Source organism: Anguilla rostrata, chromosome 11 (genome assembly GCF_018555375.3).
Source record: "Anguilla rostrata isolate EN2019 chromosome 11, ASM1855537v3, whole genome shotgun sequence".
NCBI lineage: Eukaryota > Metazoa > Chordata > Actinopteri > Anguilliformes > Anguillidae > Anguilla > Anguilla rostrata.
In genome coordinates, this window is record NC_057943.1 from 24,091,365 (window position 1) to 24,112,954 (window position 21,590).

Sequence of the window (21,590 nt, forward strand, 5' to 3'; positions counted from 1 at the left end):
AGCAGACTCTTTTGCTCTGTGATGTTAACTAAAGCATGTGTGTATTATCTTCATATGAACCTCAGCAGATGGTAGATTTGTTTTAGCTGATTTAATTGGCCAGGCATTACTTCTCAAATAACTTGGAGGTATCATGGGCAGGCCAATCGTGTGAAATTGTAAATACGTAGGGAAGGAAGTGGGATAGTCAGTCACATGTTCAGCTTGCTAAAAACAGGAAAGCGCTGGGTGGCAGCTGTATGTATTGACGAGCGGCCTTGGACCACAATAGCACACATCCGAGGCCCTAGAGTCCCATGGATAATCAGCAGGAATGGTGCTTTTAGAAATCACGTGAGCGTACACTTGGGAGCGGAGGAATACTCTCAGAAGCCACGTTCTAAAAATCAGGCCTGCTTATAAATTGCGAGTACGTCCGAGCTCTTTTCAAGGAGCCAATTTCTGAAGGGCACACGGAACAGTCTCTCTTACAGGCCTGATTGGTGTGGTCAGGGCCACGTGCACTGTGGGTCAGGGCCTCTAGTGCAGGCCCCTTCAGCTGCTGCAGAAGACTCCATCGGCAGGCTGCCTTTAATACGCCGCTCGCTCTTTAATTCTGACGGGCGCCTGAACGCACCCCACCTCCCCCCTCCCCCCGCACGGTCCCCGGCAGAATCGGCGCGTCGGTCAATGACGGTGATTACCGTCTGAGTCAGAACACCCCGCGCCGCTGCTGTGAGCTCACCGACGGTAATGAAAGAGCGCGTCTCGGCTCTCCTGCTGTGATTGTGCTGTATTAACTTGCTTTGAGTTAAAATAGCCCGTCTATTTCAGACCCGCTCCTGGGCAAAATATGCTTAAACAACAACACAAAAAAAAGAATCCGTGCTCGTCCACCAAAGCCATTTTCTGTGAAACAATAAATGCAAAAGGAAGGGCTGCATGCAGGCATGTTTCACCACTGCGTAAACGCATCTTTGCAAACAGTGTGCCGTGGGTGTGAGGAAGCCGAAATGGACTTTGTTCCCAGAGTGTTGTTTCCCAGGCTCTGATTATCTTGCAGGCGCTGCTATCGGCTCTCAGGCAGCTCTCTCCACGCGGTAGTCCTTTCCAGGTTGGCTTGGTCAGACGCTTAATGGCTCCTCAGCGCGCCCCTTGAGAATTCTTACGTGCGGACGCCGGTGTAACTGCATGGCTCCAGAAAACGGGAGACAGACAAAAAGGAAGGAAGGGAGGAAGGGAGGTCGGGGAAGAGGCTAAAACCCACATGCATGACCCACTTGTACTCAATACGACTTGGCTCATTAACTGTGTTCTTTGCATCGGCATCAATAATGTAGAGTTGAACGGGAAAATCAGTGATGTACGGCTCGACCCTCTGACTCTTTAATGTGCCATTAATCAAACAGGTTAGGAAAACAGCCACGGGGCCAATGCACTCTGTGGGGTGGGTAAGGCCCACAGCAGGGCCCTTCTTCTGTTGGTGTGTGTGTGTGTGTGTGTCTAGGCGTGTGTGTGTGTGTGCGCGCATCTGTCTAGGCGTGTGTGTATGTGTGTGTGTTTGTGTACGTGTGTGCATGCGTGCACGCGCACGTGTGTGTGTATGTGTGTGCGCGTGTTTGTGTGTAGGTTTGGGAGAGGAGGAGAGAATGTATGTGGAGAGAGAGATAGAAGTTGCGTGCAGAGTAGGTAGGTGGTTTATGTATACATGTGTGTATTAAAAAGATATACTAGGCCGTATATGGAGTAGAGACAACATGTTTGTGTTCAACATAAGGAAAAAGAGTGTACGTATGCATGGAGAAGAGATGTGCTTGCATGCGTGTGTATGTGTTTGTGTTTGTGAGTGAGCAGAGTTGAAAGACATTTTTGTGTAACAGTTGTCAGAATTTGCAAATGGAGGCAGCGTGGCAAACTCGCTCACATCCAATGAGGGCGATGAGGGAGGCTAGCAGCTCTTCATTGTGTGATGGCTTGAAGCTGAGCACTCTATGCCACAGGTTTTACTGATGACTTTTCTTCTGAATACTTGTGGTGTTGGTCACATTTTAATGTGTTTTTCTGTCTCACCGCAGTTTGTCTGAAAACAAAGAAGTACAAAAAGTACACAATACAATCAGATTACATATGCTTAATAAATTACAACAAACTGCATCACTATTACAAATACATTTAGGTTTTTAGTCAACTTAGTATTTTGGAAATATATTAAGGAGGAGGTCAGAACAACCTAACTGATAAAAAAAGCTGTAAGCAAATATGAACTTTTGACTGTATGTGAACAGTGTGTATATATATACACACACACACATACACACACACACTAACTGCTTGGATTTGTGTGCATTGATGAGGAGCTCAGCGTGTCTTTTAATTGCCTAAGGAAATCCCTTGGCTGTTAGGGAAGGGAGGAGAGAGAGAACAAATAGAGCAGGTCTCTTTGTAACAATGTAATATTGTACATCCATTAACAATTAAGCTGTTTATACAGTCACAGTATTGCAGGTCTAACCCATTTGGGATTATTTTTATTGCAGGGGGCACACCACTATTTGACTCACACACTCAGACCTACCGGGCTTTTAGACTCTCCAATTAGTACCCAGAGAGAACCCACACGGACATGGGGCAAACTACAAACTTCAGCCAGGAACCCAGGACTTAATTTCTATGAGGCGTACTGTGCTGTCCACTGCCCCACCATGCCTCCAACACCCTCGTTTAGTCTACTTGCAGTATAATGATTTATGGCATCAGAGCTTGGTTGTTTGTTCATATGCCCTCCATATAAATATTTTATTTGAAATACTTGACCTTTTTAGATAGGAGTAAAAGCCCTGGTATTTACTGCATGTTAAAATAAAACATGTTTTTTCCTATATTTGCAGCAAAATTCTTCTTTCATAATATGTTTATGTTTTTCTTTAGTTTTTCTAAAACTCCTCTATAAAATCTTTAGGGGCATTTTTGAATTTCCCTGAATTGAAAGGGTTAATATATTTCAAATGTATATGCCTTTGAACCAGATCTGAACCAGAAATGTGGATACACATTTCAAAAGCTCATTTTACCCAAATATTGGACGCTTGCTCATCCAGCTTGCCAAGACACGTACATGTAGTATTGCTTGCCAGCCAAAGACTTAGCAAAGTTTTTATACTCCAGGAATGGGATTGGATCACATTGTCTCGTCTGTTTGTTTCCACATAATGAAATCAGCCATTTCACATTTAGGCAGCTATGTAACTTTTTAACAAAATGCTTATGGTACTTCCCTCTAGGTTTTCAGGTTCACATCTTAGATGGAGCACAGTTGTGGTACCCTTCAGCAGTGTATGTAATGTAAGCTGTTCTTTACATGGATATGTATTTACTAGTTTACATGGAAATTTCAATCCATGGCAAATTAGATGCATGATTCAATATGAAATAGAGATGTTCAAGATACTAGTGCTATCCATGTGTTTTACAGACTTGGAATGTGTTTATTTCCCTAAATTTCACCGTGCTGGACCAGACTGGCACTTTGAATCCCAAATTTGCCCCGCCCCTCCCTTCTTAGTGAACTGACACACAGGCCGGTTGGCCTTGCATTCCAAAGGGGGAATTCAGGTCTAAGACAGCCCACCTCCTCCGTTCCCAGCTGGCTAAACTGCAGGTGAATCTGGTTGCGATTAGCCATGTCTGTATGGACCATCCTCTCTGTGTGAGGCCTGTTAGTCCTCATGCGAATGCTGGGGAGGGCTAGTGCTGCTTTTAGGCACGTGACTCTGCCGTCCATCAGCCTGGTCTGGTACAGAGAGGCCCTAGTGCTGCTCTGAGCCCATGAACACAGGCTGGGGTGAAGTGTTGACTCCCTGATATCATTACCAATGCCATTGATAAAAGTGACATAATTGTGGGAAAGGTGAAATAAATCGGCGGGCCGCTCTGCTTCTGAAGGGTAATTGACTTTAAACATACAATTCAGGCAAGAGACAACCAGAATCCAATGCGAGATAATGACTGCATGTCTTTTATTTACGCTTTTATTTGACAGGGACAATACACAGCTTCTTAGCTGTGCCAGAGAGAGCTATATCTGAATGCCATCCGTAGTCCCAGGGCAGACGAGAGAGAGGACAATAATAGTGTAATTATATTACATTACCTACTGTGCATTAGACATAAAGAGGTGCAAAATTTCACCACCATTTAAAACACACGATACACTCTTTCCTGACTATTTCTTGGTATTTAACGTTATTTTCACGCTTTTCCTTCATGGGCATATGATTTTGAATTAGGGAGTTTAATAATGAGTTTATGAGATGCTATGATGATGATAATGATGATGATTATGATTATTTTTACATTGCAATGTTATATTTGTCATAAACCACATTTTCTAATACACTCAGAACTCAAATCAAGTGGGCTAGGATGATCAGTGGCAGCATATTTTGACATTGCTTATAAAATACTTGTTCTTGAGTGGATCATTCACCTTGCTACAAGTGTAGGCTTGTCTGTATAGCTGAAATAACACAAATCTGAACCTCAGCTTCTCAGCCACCCACAGGTTTCCAGTTATCATCTGGGCCATTGGTTTTAAATTGGTTCAGTGCACAACAAGAACTCCAGGGTGCAGGTGGGTCTGTTAAAGTTTATTCTTATACTTTCACCGTCAGTGCTGCTCTTACTGGTGAACAGTGATTGGAGAGGTAAGCAGTGACAGTTGCTGCCCTGTCATCTGACCAGTCCCTCAGAGACATTGGTCACCAGGAGTAATCTTTCCTTCAACCCCCTTTGGTCATCAGGGGTCATCTTTTCCACAGCCCTTTGCCTCATTGCTAACAGTCAGCCTCCCTGGTCCCCAGCAGCCACTACTGATGGGAGGAGACCAGCACAGGAGCTAGAGAGGCCTAACCGAGGTCATTTTCTCTTCCCCTTTCTCTTCAGTATACTCTGCATCTCTCGTACACCCAGAGCGTACTATCAGCCTTGCAGAATTTAATATCTAATCACGATGTTGGTTGTGCTGAAAAGGAAAAAGAAGAAAAATCTGGGTTAAGACGTGAGAGGAAGGACATGTCAAGTTTCTCAGCCCTCTTTCTTAATTTGGAACTCCTGTTGCTGTACTTCATTTGGAACCTCTCTTGCAGTATCCGAGCTGTACAGATTCCAGGATTAAATGGAGAATGAAACCTTTGCATTTATATTAAGTGCCACATGTCTGGTTGGCAGTTCAAAGCATGCGGTCTGTGAGATTGACAGCTTGCCGAGCAGGGTGGTGCAGAAGTAAATGACCTTATTTTGGGCTTGACTTCCTTCCTTTTCAGACTGCGAAAGCAGAATACTTCATCTTCTGAATGACCTGTCAGTGCGTGATGAATACCAGGAGGAGATTTTGTTTTAATAAGTTGCATATATTATTGAAGACGGTGTTCAGAACTGAATATTTTAGAGCTGCCATGTGGATATGGATCTAGAGGCTGGTGTGGTGACTGTGAAATTGTACTTATTTGGTTTTCCCTGGGAAGTGCCATTACATAATTAAACAGACCTGTTTTTACATGGATATATGCTGTTTGTTCTTTCTACAGTGGTCTTGCTCCATTCATTATGACCCCAAAATGGAGTTACCATTTATTATCTAACCATCTACAGGATTTTTCCTGCATTGAAATGTCTTGGTGGGAGTTATATGGGAGAAATTGTGCAAGAAGAACCCCCTGTAAAACAATTAAAAATGGTCAGTGCATTTATTGGTTCAGTTTGGTCGTAAATGATGCAAAGTTTGACCACTTTCAAATTTACATGAAACCTTAGACACGCTATATGAACTACAGTAGAATCCGCTTAATTGCTTAAAAGTACAAGACAGTGCCGGCGGCCATGTTTGCCACTCAGGCGTCCACTATCGGCGGGATTTTCAACAGAAACCACCTGCCATCATAGATTTTCGCTGCTTTGTGTTTTTATAGGGCAATTGTCAGTTTATTTGTGCCGCATCGGCCTAATGTTAATGTATATTTGCAGAATGTTATGTGATGTAGTTGGACATAATTCCAGGAAAATACCCAAAACTTGCGATAGTGGTTTATGCAAATATGTGATCTCTTTACGAGGGAATGAATGGGAAATGGTTCGGAATTTGGCAGTTCAATGCAAATTCCCTAACTGCTAATCTGTTATGCAATTAAATGGATTCTACTGTTATCATTAACCTACACTGTTTTGCCTATATATGCAGATTGAACTGAAAAATTAAATTCTGAAGAGTCTTTAATGTTGTTTTAAGGTACAAGTTGCACCAGTGGAGAAAAGGATGGTGCAAGCATTCTTTGAGTGAACGTATAAAAATAATTTAAATACATTAATATGGCATTTGTGTGGATTCATTAAGTTAAAAGGTTCAATAATATTGTACCGTATGTTTTCAGTGACTAAAATGAAATGCATTTCAAGACAAATACCACTATTCCTGTAGAATGACCCCCTTATAAAGTGTTAATCCTTCTGTAGTTATAGGCTTTGTTTTGCCCTAATTCTGGCACTTACAAAATGTGACCCTTCAAAAAATATTTTAATGTTTCAAGATTTTTTGTTTTATTTGTCATGCATTTCATTTTTTTGTAGCCTACATCTCAGTGCATTGTGATGGTCTCTTTGAAGACCAGGACTTCAAATGTGGCTAAATACAGGGAGACGGCGTGTTGCGTTGGCAGTGACCGTAAAGCTGGACCAACCGCAGCTGCTGTCACCCAAAGTCACCACTTAAGCCCAATTCTGAGCCAGGAGAAATCCCTGGTGTAAGATTTGAACCAATCATAGTGTTTTGTTGTGAAGAGCAATGCTTGGTACAAACAAGACCGTGAAGACCGACAGCTAATTTGACCAGTATCATTTGGTCTCATGATTCCTTATTCTCCCATCACTTGACCACTGCCCAGGAGAAAATCGTGTTAGTTAGCCAGGGCTTCTTGGATTACAATTGAATTGGTTCCTTTCAACATCTCACCAGGCACTTATAAGACACCAAGTATGTCTCTGAATAGTTTTAGTGACCTTGGTGCACTGTCTAGTGTGGTATAGTACATATGCATGTACAAATGCTATTCATTATGTGTGTATATTTTGTAAAATAACATGCTTTATTTCGGTTTGGGTTTCCTAAATGATAAAACATTTGTTTGAAAAATGTTCATAAGTGAGATTTGCATATTATGACTTAATCCCATTTACATACTGGCCAGAGCTGAAGTTTGTGTCTGGCACTTTTGGCTTCCATGCCTCACAAACCGAAGAAAGTCCATTCATACCAACTCGTTAGATACCAAGACGAAAAAACCAAGGCTATGATGGCATAACAAAAAGGTTCATATTAATCTCGTATCACTAAGAAATTTTACCATTTCCTCACAATTCCCAGAGGGATACGTGCACACAAAAGCCCATGGATGTACACGTGCACACACACACACACACACACACACACACACACAACATAACACAACACGCATGTGCGCACATGCTCACATGTGCTTGCACGTGTAAATACACACACACACGCATGTGCACAAACACACACATGTGGACATACACACACATGCATACGCGCGCACGTGCACAGACACACATGCGCACACAAAACGCGCAACCACGCACACACCCACAGGCAAACACCTGCATGCACTCGCTCGCTCACACACACACACTTTCACGAAGGCACACACGCCCAAGGTTCTTAGCTAATGGAGTTTCCCTGGTTCAGTGAGTGCTCTGAGTAGGGGTTGGACAGGTGGCAGTGGAAATCACTGGTCAGGTTTCGCTATTAGGCGGTGCATATTAGAGCACCCCACTCATTCTCTCTCCCTCCTCCCGTCTGATCCAAGATTAATCCAGGAAGATGAATGTAATGCACTTCTCAAGTACTACATGCCTGACTCCAAATTAAAAGCAACAAAGACAGCTCGGATGCTGCAGAGTATAAGCAAGAGAGAATGCGAGAGTGGGAAAGAGAAGCGGGAGCATGAAAGAGATGGAGAGAGCAGCAGAGAGAGATGGAGAGAGAGCTAACGAGAGGCAAGGAGACTGAATAATTAATTGGACGTGTTTTTGTTGTGGGATCCGTACTCGGCAGAGAACATGGTGGTGCGCGGGTATGGGTGGATCGGCTTTCTGGGAAAGGGGGGGGGGGGTGGCGGGAGTTTAGGGATTGGTCCTAGGACAGGACGGCACAGGTACAGGGCTCAACAAAGCGCAGCTGAGATGCCTTTAGCTGGAGGGAGGGGGCAGGGGCCCTGCCAAGCCTGTGCCGAAATTTGCCCGATGTTCTCCCTCTGGTGATGAGGACCTGTCAGAAAGCCAGGATGCCGTGGAGAGCAGATAAGAGATTTTGAGGTTTTACAATCCAGAGTCCTGTCAGGACTGGGTGATGTGGTGTGTTGGGTGTGTGGGTGGGGGTGGGTAATAGAATTGCAGCAGTGCTTCTCAGTGAGTGCCACCCCCCCATGTGTTGTTTTGCATAACCTGGGCAAGTGTGTCCTGGTCAAGGGGAACATTAGAAGTTTTCCCAAGCCTTTGTCTCACCGCGTGCTAATTCTTCTGTCCTTCGATCTGGGATTCAAACACTGAGAGCAAACATGTATTGCTCCTATGACAGCTGCAGATAATACAGGGAATGAATGGGAGAAAATGGGAGCGCGGAACAGAAGGTTTTTTTTTCTGATTTGCATTTATTTTTTCCTTTGTCTGCCAGATCAGCAGCAACTGTTGGGACTGCAGACTGATTCTCTTCAAACAAGTCTGTTTCACTGTACCGATTCTTTTTCTTTTTGAGAGGGAGGGAGGGAGGGAGGGATGGAATCATTGGATTTGTTTGAACCGGTCTTTGGTTCCCGCTGTGAGATGATTTCACCCTGCCTTGGTTCTCAGCGAGAGAAATTTCTGCTGCAAAACTTTGATTGGATGACTCCAGCGTTACCCCATGGGAGAGACTCACTACTCCGATCTTTGACATCACTCTTACATGAAATTCCAATCTCCAGCTGAGCAGGTGAAAAATTCATATAACTGACTGGCAGGAGGTAGACTAAAGCAAATATATATGGTCAGAAACATAGAGTGAGGTGAAATAAATACCTGGCAGTGTGTGGACACCATAGATTTGAAAATACCACCTTTACTGACAAACTGCATACTGTCTCTATCACAGTGTATATGAGAGACAGTGTCTATACCTGGTCAGTGTGCTTCTCCTTTCATATTCTGTTGAAGACCAATCACTGATAAGCTGTACGATGGTGATATATATATATATATAGTATACTCTTTTGACAGTTAACACAACAATGATTTGTCCATATTTTTTTAAAACCTGTATCATAGAATTTCTATTGTGAACCTCTAAAAAGGAAGATTCTGGTACCATTTCACCTGATGGAAACTTGGGTTGGGCTGATTAAGCTACTTCTCTGGCCTGTTCCTTTCCTGTTGGCTGTCAGCATTTGACAGGGACAGCTGGATGGACGCTTCCCTGTCTACCCACTTAAACGTCCATCTTCCCATCCTGGCTGCTGGCTGACAACCTCACTAAAGTCATGCCACGCCAGGCCAGGGCTGTGACTGTTGCGGCTTCCATCCGGAGAGACAGTTCGAGCGCCCGTACAAGCTGACGTTGTGAATAGTTCCACCCGAATGTTTTTTTTTTCTCCTGTGGGGAGTAACTCTCCTTTTGAAAACAGCCATAGGGGGAGCCCCTGCTCTCACTCCTTTAAAAAAATAGCTTCCTGTGCCCGCAGGTGAAGTCAGGATTGATTGTGAATGTACGCATGAAGAATGTACCACGTCCGCGGTGATGCGTGAGCAGAGTACTTTCAGCTCCTCTGGCTTGGGGCCTAATGCTTGACGCTCGTCTTCAAAATCAACCGCGTCCTCCTTCAAAAAAGCTGCTGCGTGGGCGTGGGCATGTCCCCGGCCCCTCAAACAGACCGTATAGCCTCAAACAGACATTTGAGCCTCTAACAAGGAGATTGCAAAGCTGGTACTTTGGAGCTGAAAGCTTTTTTTTTTTTTTTTTGCTGGGGAATCAATTCTGCGCTCTTCAAGACCAGCTCTTCTGGCAGAAGCTTTGTACTGTATCGTTACCTGTATTTATGATGAAAGTGTTTGCTGCTTTCTTCAGAAACTTTTGGCTTCAGGTGACGGTGCTGCATCAGCAGCGGTTGTTTATAATGTCAATAGCAGAATCACAGAAGACAGATGCTGCTTATGAATTAACTTCATTTAAGTACTCCTCCATGTATAACACCGTTATGGTCAGGTAGTAACGATGGCCCCTGATCAGTGTTTGGATTAGTGCAATTTTGTGTTGCTCATGTCGTAGCTCAGCAAACTTCCATGACTTCTCCAGGCCAGGTTTAAATTCCACTTAGAAAGCTAAGAGAGATTAAACTCTGCAACATTGAAAGCCAAGTTGTGTTTCAGACATGTCTGTTTATCGTCAGTCAGATGGACAGACATGCCTGAAACCCTTGTCACAATTAACAAAGTTACCAACTAACAAGATTTACTTTGCAAAGTTTTATTTTCCTTATTTGCATTTGTGCATCAGTAGAACCTGCATTCTACTCTCTCAGGTGTGCAAACAGCTTTTTTTTTCTGATACGCAAAGCTGCCAGGATGCAGTTTGAAACTGGGCAGATCTTCAAAGAGGAGATAAATAAGAAGGGAGGGAGAGACAGCAGTGCTGGCAGATTGGGAGCTTGCTCAGCTCCGAGCTTAATTCCGCACACGAGATGCTTTCATGCTTTCATAACGATCAAAAAAGAAAAAAAGGAAAAGATGCCGAAAATGAGACCGTCAACACCCTACGATTGCGTGCGGCTGACCCAGCTTCGGATCCCCGGCTAACGCTAACCCTAATGTTTACCATCAGCTCAGCATCGCCGTGACGCGGCCGCCTTCCTGCAGTGTGATGGCGTTTGATGTGTAGCTCGTTAGCCATAGTCGGAGCAGTAGGTGTTCTAACGCCCCAGCTTCAGTGCATGTCCTGAATCGAACCTGACAATCCAGCGGGGAGGATCACCCTCCAAGTGTGTGTTCATCACCCACAGACAAAGCCTGCCCAGGATGTGTGCCCGTCCTCTGATCCCTGCCTTATCGGCATGGGTGGGGAGCAGGCGCTGAGCTTGAAATGAGCCATCGGGATAGCGTTAAGGTCAGCAGATTTCAGCACCTTTGTCTTCAGGTGACATAGGCTATATACCTCAAGCCCTGGATTCTATGGGTGAAATACAGAGCTGGAAGAGGATGAGAATTAGGGCATTAAAGACAAATTACATTTGAAGTGATGTTTTATTGACAGATCAGCAGGCTTCAGTTGGAGCATAGGCATGATTATTTCTTTAATTTTGGAATTAGAGGCTATATTGTGGGCATTATTATTATTATTATTATTATTATGATGCATGCTGTTTAGCAGATACCAATTGTCTCCACTATGTATTGATTGTATATTGGAGAAGAAAAAGAAGCATGGGCTTTATATGAATGATGCTGGATGAGTCAGATTGACAGTCTGTGTTGAGCTGAGTGTGGCTACATCCCCAACTTCCTAGTGGGCTGACAAAAAGAAAGTAGTACACACAAGTAGAGCACAACCCTCAAAAAAAAGTTATTCTTTTTAGAATTTGTCGAGCAGCACATCCCTGGGATGTTCTTTCGGCACCTACCCGCCGTGTCCATGTGACGCGTGTGAAAACTGTCACTCTAGGGCTCATAAATAACCCGGCCTGCTGTCGCATGCAGCGGTGGGAAGGGGGGGGGAGGCCTTCTTTTCAGCAAAGGTCTGTGCCTCATCCATCCAGGCGTGTCACGGCGTTAAAGCCCTGCAAGTCGGCTCAGGAGAAAGCAGAGGGATACAATATTCATGGGCCCTGTTTTCAGGAGCGTAAATAAAGCGCCGTTTCTATTTTGGGACGGCGCTGCCGTGTGATTCCTGGCCCCCGCTGCGCCTCTCGCCGCTCCCTCCCCTCGGGGACCCCCGCCGCGCCGAGGATTAGCCGCCAGGCCCCGCTCGTCTGGACCGCCCGTCGCCAGCCTCGCCCGTCACCTTGTGCGAGGGGCACGCTACCAGATTGGCCCCGCATAAAGGGATTGTGGGTAAACCGCCGCTTCCCCCCCCCCCCACGGCAGCCCCGCCTGCCCGCCATCTTGGGCCCCCGTGGACATGACAAACCCTGGGCTGTAAATATCAGCCTTCTCGTTGATGCAGTGTTTATTTGTTGATGGAGTACTTCATTTGGGTCGTTAACAGGAAGTGCACGTTGGCGCTCCCGTAGACACGCACGCTCACCTCGGTTCAGAGATGGGAGCTCGCTTTCTGGACACCCTCATTTGCATGCTTTTGCACTCGACTCCTTTTTCTTCTTTCCATCAGCATCTGCAGACTGATGCAATGGGAGGGAAACTACCAGAGAGGGTCTGTGGTTATCAGTACCGTGTCGGGTAACGGATCGCTGATATGGGAACTGAGCGTGAACGCGGGGCTGTCTTTTCAGTGGTGGATGACGTGGCATACGTGCCCAGATGTTGTGTCGCGTGACGGCAGCAAGGTGAGCCGTCGCTAAGATGAAAACCAAAAATAAAAGCGTTATCGGGGGAGTCCGGGTGTAAGCACAGAGACGCATCTCCCTCCCTTTATGGCTTCCTCTTCCTCCTGTGATTGTTGCATATCGCTCTGAAGCAGGAGTGTGTGCAGTACCTGACCCTGACTGGGTTAGTCAGACTCATCCTCCCCTTTGCCAGCCCGGGACCTGCTGAAACGCACGAGCGGGTCAGCTCGCGTTCTTCAGGGAAGAGAGGCTTTTAACGGGGAGATGAAAAGCGTGTCGTAGTGCAGCTCGGCGTGGAGCGCGTCTGCACACGGCGGGGGCGGGGGGAGGCGTTCGCGCACACACAGCCATCTTTTATATTTTACTAACCCTCCCGCCCACCACCACTCAACTTCAGTCTGCTTTCATTAAAGTACAGAGATGTCCACCTTGGCTGAGCACACCGCTTTTTAGATGTTGTTCAGGAAATATCCATTGTAATAGCATGACAGAGTGCTTACTGCTTAGGCCCGGTGAAATTCAAGACTTCCGTAATGGCGATGGGTCTTAGCGGAGAGAGATGTCCGAGCGTCAGCTCTCCTCATCTCCCCCCCCCCCTCCAACCCCCCCAAACGTGCTTCCTCAGGTATTTAAGCACTTAAGAAATCGCTAGCCACTCAAAGGGCATCCCGGCCCTTAGATTGTTTTTCGATGTTCTCGTTGTAAACTGAAACCCCCCGACATGAAAAATTAGCCTGGCTTCCTGCAAAGTGGGCCGCGCATCAGGAGTCTGCACATCCTTCCTTTTTCTTTCTCCTCCCTCCCTCCATTTTTCCCTGAAGCCCTGGGAATGCCTTGGCAATAAAAGTAACCCACATTTCTCTCGGCTAAGATCAAGCTCTCCTCAGCTGTGGCTACCAAGGAGCTCCCCAGCTTCGTGTCTTAAGTTGCGCCATAAATAATTCACTTCACATCTATAGCTGTTGGAAAAGAGAGAAGCAATATTGAGGAGATATTAAGAGCCAACGGGCCAAGTGTTGTATTATAAGGGCCTGTTTGTAAGGAGGGGTATAAACAGGCCTTTAATTAATGTCTGACGCCGCGCGGTTCCTGTCACTTGCAGGGTGTAATTATATTGCGAATAATAGATGTGTTGCGGGGAGACACAATGGAAGGGATCCGTCAAGGGATTCGGAGGCCTGGAAAATTGCTCACCACAGATTTTATGCTTTTTTTTTATGATGGGCGTCTTTAGAACTTTCAGAAACCGACCATTTACGCACAATTTACGCACAGCCGGTCTCTTTACATGTATAAACACTCTCCTATTTCAAGATAGGGAAGATATGAGTACGTCTCTTGTCTAAAATGTGAACATTTTTGGGGAGTTTCAACCTAATGGATATGTGGTCCTTGAGTTATGTGGTACTCAGACCAGTCATCAGCATGTACCCCATATTGAATTATGCTCTTTACGTTTGTCCATCACCCTGAACCATGAGACGAATAGTGTGAATATACATAGTGATATGTAGGAAAATAAATCCTAAGTTGAATATCTGTCATACTTTTCCATACCGTACCGGTAAATACTTGCATGTTTAAATTTGGTTCAGTCGGCACAAAATTGCATCACTGAACCCAATGGACAAGCTGCAAACTGTTTTCCCAAACCCCTGATAAATGAAAGGATTTGATATAAACACAGCATGAGAAGATGGGAATGAAGGAGAAAAGTGGGCTTGCAACATCAGAAAGTTGTAGAACTGTGTTCAAAAATGCTTGCAATATTTGCAATATTTCCCTCCGACAGCCATGGTGTTTATACTGTGTTTGCATTGTAGCGTTGAGTAAATATACTTTTATGTCACCCAGCAATGCACCCAAATTGATGTATTTTTTAAAGATTTGAACAGCTCACCTTCAGGTTCTCTCCATCTGCAATTCATTCATGATGGATCACGTGTTAGGTAACGGGAATCTGACTACAACTGTTGCAATCTCGCTTTATTCAAGGTCCCAGTGGGGAGATGAATGCTAAAGCTAACAATATGCTGGATTTGGCTTTGATTTGGAACTCTGGCATTAAAATTCTCCCTCTGTCGCACTCTCACTGTTTCTCTCTCTCTCGTCTCAGGTAACAGTAAGTGCCCCATCGCCCCTTCCGGTCTCTCTAACGGCTGTCTCTTTGCTGCTGTTCCCCGTTTCTTAGATTTTTATGCGTCAGTTTGTTCAAAGGGAGTTCGCGAGGACCAGGCAGGGCCATCCGGGGGAAGGTTATTTCAAGGGAGTGTGTTTGTGTAATTGAACACAGACAGAGCTTTGTATTAAGTATCTTCCAGAGATTTCCTGGTGAACGAGGGACGGTCACCTAAATCTATTGAACCTGAATAGAATTTTCTGAAGCAAATGCAGAAGAGGCAGTGGGAGCAGTAATATATTATGCTCATATTTCCTGTCTATCTCTTTGACCATCTTTAAGACAATTAAGCGATTTATAGTGAATATGTACCATCATCAAAAGACACTACAGCTCTGTATTAGTCATTCGTGTTTGGTATTGATGGAGGAATGAGTTTGTGAAACTAAAAATGGGTGCGGAGGCCGTTATGCATCGTGATTAACTGATGTGAACCAATCTTTGTGTGTTCCTATCATTACAGAGCCTTTTAACTGGTCGAAAAGTGATTGACAGCTTATTGTAGCTCCACCCTTTATGGGTTTCATGATGCCCCACTCCGCCATCAGCCAGCGCTCAGCGGAGTAAATGCACGTCCTTGATGCAGAGCCGCCGGCTGACGACAATCCGTCTGTGTAATTGGGGCATCGGCGCAGCGGGCCTGGATGCGCACGCGGGCTCCCACGGCCGCATTAGCGGAGCGCGGCGCATTAGGGATCATTACGCCGCTCTGAGCCGGCCCCTCGCTCCGTCTCGGCGCCTCGGCAGGCAGTTGAGGCCTATCTGCGAATGGCTCGATCCATTTTTACAAGTGTGCGCGTTGGGTACCGCGGTGCCCGTAATGGCACAGACGATGACAGACCCCAATGTATCATCTCGGCGTTCTATTACCCCTGTGGTTTGAACAGCGGAGTGTATCCACGGTGACTGAAAGAGGGGGAGGGGCGCTCGGTCACCACCACCTCCGTCCTACAAAATTACTCCTGCATTATTTGCGAATAAATGAAGTGAGCCATTTTTCATTGGAGGAGATGGGGGATGGGAGGGGGGGTCTATTCGGAGACCTTGTCGCTTCTAGTAGGCACACAATGAATCTTAGCACCAGCCCCCCTCCCCAATCCCCTCCAAGCTCCCGCCGCCTTCTGTCCTGACAAGACGCCCTTCTACCCTTTTCATTATTCTCCTGCCATTCATGAGGAAGCACCAAGTGAAATTGCTCCTCCAGAGTCTATATTACGGCACACCTATGACGGCAGACTGAACTCTGCATGTCACTCGGCATACAAAAAGGCCTGAAGATGGTTGACCGTGTTGTTGTGGGGTTTAGGGTTAGGATGGTCCCATATACTGTATCAGTGGTTCTTAAACTCAGTCCAGGAGGATCACTGTGTATACTGGTTGTCATTGTATCCATGATTGCAATCCCACAGTTTTAACAAGATCTTAATTTTTAATTAATTAGGTGCTTTTCATGTTAAGAAGGATTATTTACTCTTATGCCTTAATATGTCAAAAATAGTCATGCAGGCAGTGAAGAATAAAAGTCCCACTTCTTGTTGTTCTACTCGACACTTATCAGATACCGAACCAATTTATTTGCCCATTCTGTACGGCATCTAGATGTAATTACCATCATTGTTACTTTATTAGCACTGTAATCAGAAAGAACATGGGGGGAAAGGGATTTGAAATCTAAATCTGATAACACTGCCTGCTGCTGTATATATTATTCAAATCAATAAGCCTGGTGTTCTGTTGAATTTCATAATAATCATAACTAAAGGATAGATTGTTGTAGATGGGGAAAAAAGATTTGAGAAGCAGTAAGCATTGTTGCAGGATAAGCTGTTTGGTATTCGGTACTTACGTCAAGATTTTTTCCAGTGTTAAAACGTGAAAAGAATTCATTCTGTCCTGGAGATCAACACCCAAACATTACAATGAATAATGCTGTAGAAAAGCAGAGCAGAATGTACGGTCACGAAACACTCCACATGCCTCCATTGCAATGAGAGAAACGATCCGATACATTAGTTTGGAGGGATGACCCCTCTAACATTCCACAGATCCCTGTTGGTCCTGAGTGGACCCCAGGCATCTCTCTCTCTGCCTCTGAGGCAATTTAGCCGTTCTTCCTCCTGTGCTCACCCACCAGTCCCCGTCCTCGCTGAGAACGCTGCTGTATTTCAGCTGGGAAGCCTTCATCTATTATTGATAGCGTGTTTTAGGAGGACGATGTGAGCGCTGTGATATAAATATCTTTCTGTTTTCTTTTTACCCAGTGGAACATGAGACTGCAGCATGAGGCCGGGCTCCATAAAGTACCCGGCGTTGGGATTCCTCGTTATTTGACTTGGTGAAGAAGGGAGGCGGGGGAGGAGGAAGGTGGGGGGAAATCCAGTTGTTATCTGCCTGAAGTGCGGTTCATTATTCATGAACGCTGTTGCACAACTGGGGACTCCTTCGACTAGAGACATCTGCAAGCCTATATCCAAGTGCAGTCGTTGTCACGAGTGCGTTTCGATTTTTGCTCTAATTCCGCATGCTGGAAATGGGTCCATCCTCACTCACTACACTGCAGGACACCTCTTAATTGTGCAAAACCAATGTGGATGCATTTAGTGGGGCAGCACAGTTCAAATCTACGAAATGTAGTGGGTCACAGGGATCATAGCCTGTTGCCTTCCCACAAAGCTTCACCAGAGGGTTCAGCAAACACTGGCCTCTGATCTCATTCTGATTGGATGTTGCAGCCCATTACATCATTTAAGCGAGTAAATAAAACATCATTGGTGCTGCAAGGGTGAGCCGAATGTGTTTGCACTGGACAGCATTTAGTTGCACACACATCCGGAGGTGCTTGCTTCCAAACCTGGCAGAGCGTGGTGAATCGGTGCTCCCAGGCAGCAGGGCTATCGCTGAATTCTGTTATCAGTGCTGATACGAGGAGGCCCTCCCCCTCCCCCCCCCGCCCCCGTCCCAGGATGGTCATCACTCCAGTGTGGCCGCTGATAGCATCTGTATGCGCACTGAGCTCTGCTCTCGCAGGCGCTGCTGATTGTTTTTGTCAGAGCCGTGAGGAGAGGGAGGCGACCCGCGGCAACGGGGCGGGGTGGTGCCGAGAGAGAGGGGCGGACAGCGGGCGGATGATTACAGAAATGGAGTTGGGGGGTGAGAGAGAGAGAGGGGAGTATGGGGAAGGAACGAGGGTGAGGAGGATCCTCCTCCGGCAAAAGGTGTCCGCTGCCTCCTCAGCACCTCCTCCTGTCCCTCTCTCGCTCCTCTCCTCCTCCCGTTTCTCCTGTTCTCATAATCAGCGGCATCAAAGTCAGGCCCCCCCCCCCGCGGGCTCGGCTTTGATGCTGTCCTAGTTTCTCGGCGGTGCTGAGACGCTGTCCGTCTCTGGCTGAGTGTGGAGAGGCCGGAGAGGGGGCGTGGCAGACCGTTTGTTTTGTAGAGGCAGTGTGGGTGGGGCAAGGGTCAGACTGGACTGGTATCGGTGCTCCAGGCAAAACCCCTACCCGCCAGCAGCAGCCAATGAGCTCGCACCCTGGGCCAGGCGCACCTCCACAGCGCTGTTAGCGTGGTGCGCTGTAGGGAGCGAGCGAGCTGGCTGTGCAATTGGGACACCTGTCTGACAGCACCCCCTCCCCCGCCCGCCAGCACGCACGAGCCCAGACTGGCCCTGATGGGCCGGGACGTGGAACAGACGTCTCCTCTAATGCGGGGAATTTCAGGGTATGATTTATCCCGCGCTCTTAATTGGGAGCCGGCTCTTTCAGAACTCCACGGTAAAAAAATAAAAAACCCTGGGGAGCTTCACATGACGGGAGCTGGCTGTGGCTATACAGCAGTCGTGCTGTGTATCACCGACTCAGTAATTATCAATGTCTGTGGAATAATTCATCACCGCTCTGTGAAAGCAGCGGAGGGAGAGCGGAGGGAGGCTGAGGCGCGGGTCTCCACTCTGGTCCAGATCTCCGTTTCACAGCTGCTGGCTTGCGTGTGGCTGCTGTGCCTGACCGTGTTAGCGATGTACAGCAGCCAGAAGCGTCTGTCCCGCCTTCTCGTGCTTCAATGGAAAGGTTGTGTTAAATGTCACTTGTTTGGGAGAGAAATGATCTCGTCGCTGCTGAAGGTTCGTTGTGGTGCCTGGAGAGCACTGTCCCCTTTCCTTGAATTGGCGTTGTGTGGGAGTTTTAATTCGGCTTTAATTCAGTTTGACCCTGAGAGTGCTTAGCAACCATAGAAGTACAGGGCGAGGAAGTGGGAGCTGTGCGGACCAATTGTGCGCAAGCGTCAGCTTTCCCCCCCTCGTTTTATCCAGGTGACTCATTTGTCTGTTCTTTTGCCTTTCAGGAATCGACTCATCTGTCTTTGAACGAAATGCCTTCGCACCTGAAAAGCCAGGCGGACTGACGCGGAGCACCTCCTACCTTTCAGGAGAGAAAAGATTAAATACCCCCGACAGGACCCGGAGAAAGAGTGGAGAGAAGCACACTGTCTGTCCTTTGTTCTTCCTAATGTCTCGGGAGAGGGATCTCCATGGGCTGGCTGGCACTTCCTGCCAGACTGTTTAAAAATACCCATGATTCCTGCTGACAAACAGGAGTGAAACGTTTCCAAGCAGAAAAAAATTGAACCGAAGAAAGATCAGTGACGAGAGTACAGTTTTGAAGCGTCCTTGCTCCAAAGGATATTAAAGTTGGACTTTTTTGTGTTCTGCCTTTTTTCATTATAAATACAATTCAAAGGGGATTCTTCTCGGACGTGGGTTTGGCGTCTCACCATGGCTCTGCCCACAGCCTGCTTGAGGGATTTGATTGGCTGTCGGAGAGTCGTCCGGGGCTCCGCACCGCTCCTGCTCCTACTGTGCTGCGCCCTGGCCGCACTGGCGGCCAAGCCCCGCCCGCCGGGCCACACCCACCTGAACTCCATCCGGATAGACGGGGACATCTCCCTGGGGGGCCTGTTTCCCGTGCACGCGCGCGGGAACGACGGCAAGGCCTGCGGCGAGCTGAAGAAGGAGAAGGGCATCCACCGGCTGGAGGCCATGCTGTTCGCCCTGGACCGCATCAACAACGACCACGACCTGCTGCCCAACATCACGCTGGGCGCCCGCATCCTGGACACCTGCTCGCGGGACACCCACGCCCTGGAGCAGTCGCTCACCTTCGTCCAGGCGCTCATCGAGAAGGACGGCACCGACGTCAAGTGCCTGAGCGGCGGGCCTCCCATCATCACCAAGCCCGAGAGGGTGGTGGGCGTGATCGGGGCCTCTGCCAGCTCCGTCTCCATCATGGTGGCCAACATCCTCCGCCTCTTCAAGGTACCGGCTCCGCCCCTCTCACCCCTCCCCCTCTCTGTTCCTCGTCCTTCTCTTTTTCGGGTGTTGCCTGAGCTCTTTTGCGTGTTCCTCAGTGTCTCAGGGTAAGAGTGATTGGGCTGTTGGCTGAGTCTGATTCGTCTGCATTGTGCCATTGGTTTAGAGTGATGAGTCTCTGTTGTGCTGTTGTAAGATTGTGGATTGGCTTTGTCTTCGCAGCTCTCGCGCGTAAATTAAGGAATCCCTCCTCCGGCCCCTCTGTTGTGAGGGGCTATTAATAGGCTGCTGGCGTATTTTATCGCTCTCTGCAGCTCTGATTGGAAGCCTTCCAATGCTAAAGCCTTTAAATTAATTTATTCCACGAATCTTTTCCTTTTTTTTTTTTTTTTTTTTTTCCCGAACGCAATTAGTCCTTTACACTTCCCTAAGAACAGTTTGGCAGTGCATCATGGGAACTGGTTCAGTGCATCATTTTGAAACTGCATCTTGTGTGGGGAGAAACGTTACTGTCCCTTAATGGCTTGAGGTGTTTTTATTTCATCCTGTGTGCATTTTTGCTTGCCTCATGTGCTGGTTTTTCTTGGCTAGATGCATATTTAATGCTAGGTTGTGGTGAATGGCCTTTTCAGCTAGTGCAAACATGTGTAAGTTCACGTGTGTTGTATAAGTTCATGTGCATTATGCGTTGTCAGGCTGCTCCAAATTGATGGGAACAAGTGCTATGATTTATCGCTCAGCTTTAATGTCATATAATTTCTTTGGATCCTGCACTTTTGAAAACTATCATAAAGGACACGAGTTTTTCCTGTATCAACTTTGCAGTTCAGGGAATCCAGACTTCATTACATGCTGGTCTCTCAAACTGATGACATTTAATTTGGTGTAGAACCTCTGTAATTAAATTTAGCAAATCATCCGGTGCATGTGGCTCTACTGGGGCACTCGTGGACTCGCTCAACAGTTATTTGAAAGATCATCAGCAGTTATTCTGGCCTCCTGACCATTTTTCAGGTCTCAGTGTGCCAGTTGTGGACATGCAGTTTGGATTAGCACATGGCTGTAATTGGCTGAACTGCTTTGCCAGGTCTGTATAACGTAGGTGGCCTGGTTGGAGCGTAAGTCCCCGAAATGACCAATCCCATTTTTTGGAATTTACCTGCAAATATGCTAGATTGCATATGCCGAGTTGCATTTTCACCACTGGTGTGTGTGCCAATCCAGAAAAACTTTCTTAAAATATTCTGCAATTCACATTAAGTAAATTATTAAAGTCAATAAAATAATTTTGATTTATGGTGGAATAATAAATGTGGCAAGTGAGGTCGTGTCTCTATAGTTCCATCACATGTATGGATAAAACTGGACAGCCAGCTTTCTTCTGGAGGTAATCTTTTACGCCATTTGAGAGAAAATTGAATCCTGGGCAATCCAACTCGCTAACCTGCCAAGTGGTAAACGCAATTTTGTCTGAAATAATTTTTTTATTTCAGGAAAAATTAATAGAATGTTCCTACTTTGTGATCTTTGA

At 46.5% G+C, this 21,590-nt stretch overlaps 1 protein-coding gene across 2 annotated transcripts in view; it reads left to right on the top strand.

Annotated features, from left to right (window-relative positions):
* Positions 1-21,590, top strand: part of LOC135234358 (metabotropic glutamate receptor 4-like) — a 265,830-nt gene that overhangs the window by 37,952 nt on the left and 206,288 nt on the right. For both annotated transcript variants that reach the window (XM_064298878.1, XM_064298879.1), the window contains exon 2: positions 19,096-20,065. In XM_064298878.1, coding sequence (XP_064154948.1) covers positions 19,526-20,065 — 540 coding nt within the window. In that variant the 5' untranslated portion in view covers positions 19,096-19,525. The remainder of the gene's footprint in view (positions 1-19,095; positions 20,066-21,590) is intronic.